This window comes from Tasmannia lanceolata, unplaced genomic scaffold (genome assembly GCF_043159265.1).
Source record: "Tasmannia lanceolata isolate RefF3 unplaced genomic scaffold, GAP_Taslan_0.1 ptg000013l, whole genome shotgun sequence".
NCBI classification, from domain to species: domain Eukaryota; kingdom Viridiplantae; phylum Streptophyta; class Magnoliopsida; order Canellales; family Winteraceae; genus Tasmannia; species Tasmannia lanceolata.
Window position 1 is genome coordinate 15,949,389 of NW_027518690.1, and position 9,875 is coordinate 15,959,263.

Below are 9,875 nucleotides of genomic sequence, written 5' to 3' on the forward strand. Positions count from 1 at the left end.
GGCCGGGATTTTTTATGGTGCCTGCCTATGAAGTATGGTATTTTTTAAAAAGTAGCGTGGGGCTCACTTCATATGATGATCCTAAGTTCCTAATTAACCCACTGATCGGAGGGTTACGATCATCCTACAGAGCTGATTTTTTGGGTACAAACTACAACCTACTTACGGTTTCGCCCAACAAATGAACTGTTTGGATCATCCTATGAAGTTGTTCCCACAGTACTTTTTGAATCTCCAAATTTCATATATAGTGTTTGGCGTGCATTTTAAATAACATCCTTGGCCCTCAATGATAATGCAAGGAAAGTGCTAGAGTACATGCGTAACGGTTTAGAAATAAATAAAGTCAGTTTGGTGAAGCATGCTTATCTCATGTATGAACAGTGCAAAGGCTTCAAGGAAGTCTATAAAAGGGCAAACGCAAGTCTATAGAAATAACAAGGCAAAGAGATAGAAAGTCAATTATATACTAAAGAGAAAATCAGCACTTGGCATTTCGTTTTAGTTCATGGTGCTGGCCATGGATCTTGGGAATGGTATAAGGTAGCCACTCTTCTTCAGGATGCCAACCACAAGGTCTCGTTACATCCAAAATCCCCTCTCAAGATGGTTTCTAACTCTTTAAATAAAAGAAACCCAAAGCAAATTCGTTCAAGCTCTTCCACTAGCTAGCTTAGGGACTAACATAGCATTAATTGCATAGGAACTCATTAACTTTGACTGTTTTGGGAACCCACAGACACAATCCACAAAAACTGCCATAACTTTTTACCCTCTTGTCTAATTTTCAAGCACAAATATTTGTTGGAAAGATCTCAAAAAGACCTACAACTTTGTAGTATACCACTTTACATAATTCTAGCATTTAGAGGACCAAAAAAGAGATTCAAAAATGGGCCAGCAACATTACTGCATGATTGCACTTTGGAACTCCACCAAAAACACCTGGGCTTGACATGGCTGCCATGTGGGCACTACACCATCATCTCCGGGTGAGAAAGAACTCGCCCACGAGTTCTCATCAAGCTCTCCATAATAAGTTGTCAAGTCTTTGACATTAAAAGTTGGATGAGTATTGATATTTGGAGGGAGCTCAATCTTGTATGCGTTGTCGTTGATTTTCTTGAGAATTTGACATGGACCAATCTTCTTCTCCTTGAGGTTGTTATAGGATCAGCTGGAAATCGTTCCCTTCTTCAAATAAATCCACACAAGATCACCTTCATTGAAGATTTGATTCGGCAATGAGTATTGGCCGCTTGCTTGTACTTCTCGGTATTTTCTTCAAGATTCTTCTTCACTTCTTCATGAATCTTTGTCATGGTAGTAGTAAAATCTTCCGCCTTCTTGTTGGACAACGATAGATCGGGAATGGGGGCAAGATCAAGATAGTGTTTTGGAGTTTTTTCATAAATCACTTCAAATGGGCTCTTACCGGTAGAACGATTCACAACATAATTATAAGAAAACTCCGCTTGAGGGAGCACCATATCCCATTGCTTGGGCCTCTTTGCTGCCAAACTCCTAAGCAAGTTTCCCAAAGTTCGATTCACCACCTCGGTTTGTCCATCGGTTTGAGGGTGATAGGCCCTACTATAGAGCAAAAGAGTACCAATTCTTTTCCATAAGCATCTCCAAAAATGACTAAGGAATTTAGTATCCCTATCCGAAACAATGGACTTCGGAACACCATGATGCTTAACTACCTCATTGAAATAAAGATTAGCAGCATAAGAAGCATCCATAGTCTTCTTGCAAGGAATGAAATGGACTATTTTAGAGAAGCGATCAACAACTACGAAGATGGAATCATTACCTCTTTGAGTTCTCGGCAGGCCAACCACAAAATCCATACTAATATCTTCCCATGGAGCATTAGGAAGTGGAAGTGGAGTGTAGGTACCGGTGTTTTGAGTTTGTCCCTTGCATGTTTGGCATATTCGGCATCTCTTTACATAACACATCACATCTCGGTAAATGGTCGGCCAAAAATACTTTTCTTTGACTAGCAAAATAGTTTGTCTCTTCCAAAATGTCTTCCCAAACCTCCCGAATGTAGTTCTTTTATAACATACTCTCTAAGGGAGCATTTTGGAATGCATAAGCGACTCCCCTTAAAGAGAAAATCATCTTGAAGAAGATAATCTGCATGCTTCCCTTCTTTGTAAAGCTTCCAAATTTCACCAAAGTCTTCATCATTTGCATACATGTCTCTAATGGTATCAAATCCTTCAAGTTGCACACTCACGGAATTAAGAAGAGCCACTCTTCTACTAAGAGCATCCGCCGCTTGATTGCACTTTCCGCTCTTATGCTTTAACACAAAAGTATATTCTTGTAAGAAAGAAACCCACTTTGCATGTCTTCGATTTAGGCTTCCTTGATTGTTGATGTGCTTGAGAGCTTCATGATCGGAATTCAAAACAAACTCCCTTTGAACAAGATACGATCGCCAATGCTGAAGTGCTTGAACAATGGCATAAAATTTCACATCATAGGTAGAGTACTTCTTCTTTGCTTCATTGAGTTTTTCACTAAACAAGGCAATGGGATGACCTTCTTGGCTAAGTACTCCGCCAATGCCCACATAAGAGGCATCACAATCAACCTCGAACATCTTCTCAAAGTCCGGCAAAGCAAGCACAGGAGCACTAGACAACTTGCCCTTTATAAGTTGAAAACTCTTTTCGGCCTCCATAGTCCACCTGAACCCATCTTTCTTCATGCAATCCGTCAAGGGGGCTGATATAGTGCTGAAATTTCTTATGAATCGGCGATAAAATGAGGCCAATCTATGGAAACTCCTCACTTCTTGCAAGCTCTTTGGAGTAGACCATTCTTGAACAACTTTGATCTTCTCATCATCCACTATAATCCCTGTTGAAGTTAAAACAAAGCCTAGGAAAGCTAAGCTAATTGTCATGAAAGAACACTTTTTGAGGTTTACATAGAGTTTTTCACCTCTCAAAGTGGTTAGAATAACTTTCAAATGTTCTACATGCTCACTTTTATCATGACTATAAATAAGAATGTCATCAAAATAAACAACAACAAATTTTCCAATGAAAGGGCAAAGGACTTGATTCATTACCCGCATGAAGATACTTAGAGCATTGGAGAGACCAAATGGCATACAAGCCACTCATACAAGCCTTCACATGTCTTGAAAGCGGTCTTCCATTCATCACCCGGCTTGATTCGAATTTGATGGTAGCCGCTTTTAAGATCAATTTTGAAAAATATCTTTGCACCGGCAAGCATGTCAAACATATCATCAATTCTTGGAATGGGAAACCGGTATTGGATAGTGATCCGGTTTATGGCACGACTATCCACACACATACGCCATGTTCCATCTTTCTTTGGAGTAAGTAATGCCGGCACCGCACAATGACTCATGCTTTCTTTGATGTAACCTTTCTTCAACAACTCCATGACTTGCTTATTCAACTCTTCATGCTCTTTAGGACTCATACTGTAGTGAGCCTTATTGGAAAGATTAGAACCGGGAATTAAATCAATTTGATGTTGAATGTCTCTTAAATGAGGAAGTCCATTGGGCAACTCATCGGTGTGACATCCTTAAATTCCTCCAAGAGAGGTTCTAACTCACTAGGCACATTAAAGGACATTCCCAAATCTTTCGCCACTAGCATGTAAATGACACCACTACTCTCACTTTCTCTTGCAAACATTGATGAAGTGAGAAAATTACAACCCTCCTTTTGTAAAGATTTGGGTGTCTTTTCCTCCTTACTAGGCAAAAGAACAATCTCCACTTTTCCCATTCGAAAGGTATATGTATTTTTACGACCATCATGGGTAACATTTCTATCATATTGCCATGGCCTTCCTAAGAGTATGTGACACACATCCATAGGGACAACATCACACCAAACTTGATCATGGTAATTCTTACCCATAGAAAATGAAACTAAACATCGTTTAGTAACTTTAACCCTTCTTAAACCATGCAATCCGATAGGGCTTTGGATGTGGTTCGGCTTTTAGCTTGAGCTTGTTCACCATATCATGAGATACGATGTTCTCACAACTCCCACCATCGATCATAATGGTGCAAACCTTGTCATGAGATTTGCATTGAGTCTTGAAAATATTGGAACGGAGCCAATCATCATCGGATTGAACCTTTGGTGTAGCAAGTGCTCTTTGGATCACCAAGCTTTCTCCTTCGGGTTCGATTTCTTCATGTTGTATGTCATTTTCCTTATCATATATGGGCTGATTTGAATCATCAACAAAATTATCATCATTTTCTTCATCACCGAAGGCCACTACTTGCCTCTTTGGACAATCTTTGAAATGATGGCCAACTTGACCACACTTGAAACAAGCATTTGAATTGTTGGGGCGATTGGGCTGATTTCCAACTTGATGTGTAGGGGCTGATTTTGTAGAATTTTTGTTGAAATAGTCGGACCTTGACTTTGTACCTCCACCATGTGAAGATTCACCTTTAGAAGAAGGATAGAGATTACGAACATCCACATACTTTTTAGCACCACGACGAGAAAGCTTAGCCTCCACCTTCAAGGCTAGTTGATAAGCATCATTGACGCTCAATGATCGGTGCATTTCCACCTCATCACGAATGAAAAACTTCAAACCATCAACATACCTTGCCACAAGTTGATCTTCACCTCTTGAATATCATTACGAGCCATGAGTTTGTAGAATTCTTCAGTGTAGTCCAACACACTCTTGGATTCTTGGCGTAGGTTGTTGAATTGAGAAAAGATAATTTGGGAAAAATCCAACGGAAGAAATTTCTCCTTAAGCCTTGACTTCATTTTCTCTCAAAAAGAGATCTTACTCTTTCCTTTGCGGATTCTCATCTCTTGAACCTTATCCCACCATGTTGAAGCGTAGCCACGAAGCCTTGTAGCTACAAGCTTCACACGTTGGCTTTCGGGTGTCTCCTTGTAATCAAAGAACTTCTCAATGGCACTAAGCCATTCAAGAAACTCTTCGGGTTGTAGACGACCATGGAACTCCGGCAAGTCAATCTTGACGGTGTCGAAATCACGATAGAACCTTCCCAACCTAGCCTCTTCATGAGTATTGGCGAAGGGATTCACATCGGATTCATCACTAGAACCTCCACGGCTTGATCTACCATGCTCACTACGAGCCTCTTGACGTTCAAGTAGCATGGTAAGTTGCTCAACTTGTCTTCGAAATGCTTGAAGTTCATCATCTCTTTCATCTCTCAAATCTTCCGTCATTTAGTTACCACGCCTTCTTCTACCTCTTCGTGCCGCCATGAAAATCAAATCGAAGCTAGCCCAAGAGAGTAACGTTGGCTTTGATACCAGATAATGTGGGTGCTTAAGAGAGAAGAAGAAGAAAAATAGAAATAAAAAACACAACAAGAGAAGAAGAAGAAAATGGGAGCAAAGCTCAACCCAATTGATATTCCATCGATTACATAAGTTTATTAACATCCAAAATCCCCTCTCAAGATAGTTTCTAACTCTTTAAATAAAAGAAAACCAAAGCAAATTCGTTCAAGCTCCTCCACTAGCTAGCTTAGGGACTAACATAATATTAATTGCATAGGAACTCACTAACTTTGACTGTTTTGGGAACCCACAGACACAGTCCACAAAAACTATCATAACTTTCTATCATCTTGTCCAATTTTCAAGCACAAATACTTGTTGGAAAGATCTCAAAGAGACCTACAACTTTATAGTCTACCACTTTCCATAATTTTAGCATTTAGAGGACCAAAAAAGATATTAAAAAACGGGCCAGCAACATTACTGTATGATTACACCTTGGAACTCTACTAAAAACACCTAGACTTGACATGGCTGCCATGTTGGCACTACATCATGGAGGCTTCTGGCATAAATACATTGCAACTCAAAGATGTTATGTCATTTGATGAATATACAAAACCATTGATGGAGTTTATGCGTGGTCTCAAACAAGAGAAGGTGATTCTTGTGAGCCATAGCTTCGGAGGTTTTAGCATCGCTAAGGCTATGGATAAGTTTCCTGAGAATGTGTCCCTTGGTGTCTTTATCAACGTGTTTATGCCGGATGCAACTCATCCTCCAGGTTATGTCCTTGATAAGGTAACTTTGGTTAAAAAAAAAAGTGGGTATCTCACTACAAGAAATGTCGTTTTCTATCTATAATCTATCTAAAATAGAGAAATTATATGATGAGTGAGCTTACATCATCTTAAAAACTGTGCTGCTGTAGGATCAAATATCAAGGGCAGGATGATCGATGATTATGAGCATGTCCGCTCATTCATCATATAATTTCCCTCTAAAATATATGTTTTTCTTTCAATCGACATTCGCTTTCTTTCCACGGAAAATTTTTATGGGGAAACTTTTACCATGTTACACCCTATGTTTTGATAATGGTGAGCCCACCATTTTACACGTCCATGAGTGTACCCACCATCTTTAGCCAAATCCATGTGTTGGGTGGGGCCCGCCATTTTCTTTCATGTTTTAATGCAATGGGTCCCAAGATCTCCACCTAAGCCCATGCATATGGCGAGGCCCACCATTTTGCACCTCATGTTTTGGTTGAGTGGGGCCCAATATTTCACACCTATGCATAGCATGGGCCAAGAATGCTAGTGATATTATATCCTTCTTTCTTTCTTTTTTGAAATGGCATTATATCCTTCTTTCTTAGAAAGTTATCTAACTACAAGTCTCTTAACTTCTGAATGCAAGGCCAATGAGGGGGGCACAGATTATGGGGACAGTACAATCGTCCCACTCCCCTCTCCGGGCAAACTGGAATATTATTTGGCCCCAAACTCCTGAAAACAAAGCTATATCAACTTTCACCTTAACAGGTATGACCCCTCACAATTAATTTTCACCTACCCAATTAACCTTCTTGCATGCTTACATTTCCCTAACATTTTCTTTATTTTTTGGATGTTTAAAGGATTACACTTTGGCAAGAACCCTGGTAAGGATGACATCATTTTTCAAAAAAGATCTTGAGAATGAACGACCTTATTCAGCTTATGGAGCACTCAAAAGAGCTTACATCAGGGGGAAAGAAGATAATTGTCTTGTGGAAAAATTCCAAATTTGGCAGATTGACAACTTAATTTCCACCAAAGGAAGTGATAGTGCTTGAAAATACAGACCATGAAGCCATGCTCTCAAACCCTCAAGGCGTGTACAAGGCTTTGTTGGAGTTTGCAACGAAATATGCTTGATTGTCTTTAGCTATTACTATGGTTAAGCTGCTTCTATGGTGTGTTTTGTGTGTGCTAATAAGAGAGATATTCTCATACTTAGGTTGATACTCAATATCTGAGAAAATATATATGTTTAAGAGTCTCTCTTTGTAGACTGCAGTGAATACTGGTGTTTTCGTGTGCGCTAATGAAAGAGAAACTCTCCATGTTTCGGATAATCTATAATATAATAAAATGTGTTTCTTTCATTTGTCATTCGTTTTCTTTTTCTTGGAATTGTTTTGGAAACCTTTTTCCATTGAAAATTCTTATTAGAACTTTTAATGGTAGAACAAATGCACCACATGGGTGGCACACATCATTTTACAACAGGTTTTATATGATGCGTGAGCGTGAAGTTCATTGTAGGCTGTACCGCCTTACAAATTTGATCGGAGGGCATCCCACTTTTTTAAGAGGGTGCTATTGGATGAAAAATCTAGGGCGGTGGTACTTCTGTTGTACCGCCTACACTGGCCATCATATCTGGGCACCATATAAAATGATAAGGTGAGGCCCATCATTTTACACCCATGCTCTGTGATAGGGGGTAAAAATGACCACCCAATTGATACGCTCCACGTGTCAAAGGACACTCAGGTGACACAAGGGTAGCAAAGTAATTCCCCACAGTCAACAAAAGACCCCTGCAGAAAGCGGTATTTACGACTCATTGCTAGGGCTATTTATTCGGTTTAAACCGAGCTGAATTCACCGAAAATAACCGAACCGAAATATTTAGGTTACTGAAAAAAGAAAACTGAAACCGAATAGAATTATTTGATAACCGAACGTGAACCAAAACCGAAAAATGAATTCGGTTGTTCGGTTAGTTCGGTTATAACCGAATTATATGAGTGTAAAATTCTGGCATTAAAATGGAAGTAGATGTGAGGGAAACCATTGCTAGATAGGCTAAGGCCCAAAAATTTAGTTGAAATTGCTGCCTGTCTGCCGAGTTACTAGGTTATGACACCACTACATTTCAACATAGAAATTGTTTTATGCCCATTTTAGGTCGAAAGAAACAGAGCCAAGTAATATTGACTGGTTTCGAAATTGACAATGCTTGTGAAATTCATACAAGGCCACTTTCTCCTATGGAGTGTGAAATCTGATTCAAAATGGTGCAACAAAAGATATAGACCTTGTATTAAAAATGGTTATTTTTTTTTAGTTTTTTTTGCCCACATTGGTGGTGCAAGTAAAATTTAAATTCAATTGAAAAAGAAAGATGATAAAGTAATGTTGAGTGATGGAAAAAACTATAATTCACTATTTATTTCTCTTATTCTACTGCGTATGTCGAGTTTTAATTCTGAATTTAAAAACATGGTGTCGAGTTTTAATTCTGAATTTAAAAACATGATGCTGTCAGTCATTTTTCTTTGTTGCTTTGTGTTCATGGACATGAGTAGTCCTCTTCCCATTAAATGGTGGCCAACTTTTTGTATATTGTTTCATCGCCATCTTGATAATTTTGTAAATTTTAGTAGGTGGATGATATAGAACATTCAACAAATCATAAGAGTGATAGATTTTCAGGTTCTTTCAGATGCAACTAAGAAGAGGAGCTATGATGAACAATTGAGGAAGGAAGAATCTAGGAGTGCTAGTCAGAGTTCTCCTTGCAAGTAACCGGTAAGGATAGACTTCTACTGATGCGTAAAAACATGAATATCTATATTTATGCTGTAGTAGTCATTTCTTTCACATTAAGGGTGCACAAAAGTAGATTGAAATCTGATATCATAGTACATCTAAACAAAGTACAAAGATGAATCAAAAGCTAGGGTCCAAAAAATGAAAATCCAGTTTCTTAAAATAGTGTGGATAGAGTTGGTTACCTTGACCGTGCAAATGCTAGGTCCCAATAAATGAAAAGCGTTCTTAAAAGGGATTTGCTAGGGACCATCGCAGAAGGCATTTTGCCGGCCGGCTGTTGCATGAGAGAGCAGCCACATAAGCTCACTTTTCAACAAATTTTGTCTTATTCATTTTATTCATCTGATGTGGCTGCTCTCTCATGCAACAGCCGTCTGCCGAAATGCCTTCTGCGACGGTCCCTAGACAATCCCTTTTAAGAAGGTTTTTCTTTTATTGGAACCTAGCATAAGATAACAAAATCTAACATAACAGAACAAAAACTAAGAAAATTTTGGAAAACGAGTTGTGCATAGTAATAATCTAGATTGCAAAAGAAAACACCAACATAATTAAGTTTATGTTCTTTAACCTTTCTTTGCAGCTCATGCATTTTTTTCATCGTGCAGAATGAAAAAACACCGAGAATGGTGTTCTTAAATGTCGATTCATTTTAGCCTTTTTTTTTTTTTTTGAATGGTGAGAAAAATTCATTAGGAAAAACAAAGACCAAGGTGGTCAATGCTAAGAGTAGTACAAGATTAAAAATATGAGAAACACATTCAAGAAGGAAGACAAGAGAAACAACAAAGAAAAAAAGCAAGCGAATCAAGGAGAGAGATAATAGAACATCTCCAATCCATCCTTACCTACCCCTTCCCTTGCTAGCCTATCTGCCTCGCCATTTGTCGTCCTTCTGACATGATGACATACCAAAGATGATCCTCCCACTATATCTTGAATCTTGTCGAAATATTTGGTGAAC

The 9,875-nt window shown here is 38.8% G+C and overlaps 1 protein-coding gene across 1 annotated transcript; it reads left to right on the forward strand.

Annotated features, from left to right (window-relative positions):
- Positions 1 to 318: 318 nt before the first annotated feature.
- Positions 319 to 6,258, forward strand: LOC143891019 (norfluorocurarine synthase 1-like). The gene is made up of 4 exons (XM_077395676.1): positions 319 to 374; positions 486 to 576; positions 5,865 to 6,104; positions 6,235 to 6,258. Exons 1-4 carry the CDS (start codon positions 319 to 321, stop codon positions 6,256 to 6,258), a joined length of 411 nt encoding a protein of 136 aa, XP_077251791.1.
- The last annotated feature ends 3,617 nt before the right edge of the window (positions 6,259 to 9,875 follow it).

Excerpts from the sequence above, each read along its gene's own strand:
- LOC143891019 (XM_077395676.1), top strand. The coding sequence starts at position 319 with ATGCGTAACGGTTTAGAAATAAATAAAGTCAGTTTGGTGAAGCATGCT. Across the intron at positions 375-485 it reads GTGAAGCATGCTTATCTCAT|CACTTGGCATTTCGTTTTAG; the intron begins GTATGAACAGTG and ends AGAGAAAATCAG. Across the intron at positions 577-5,864 it reads TTCAGGATGCCAACCACAAG|GCTTCTGGCATAAATACATT; the intron begins GTCTCGTTACAT and ends TACATCATGGAG.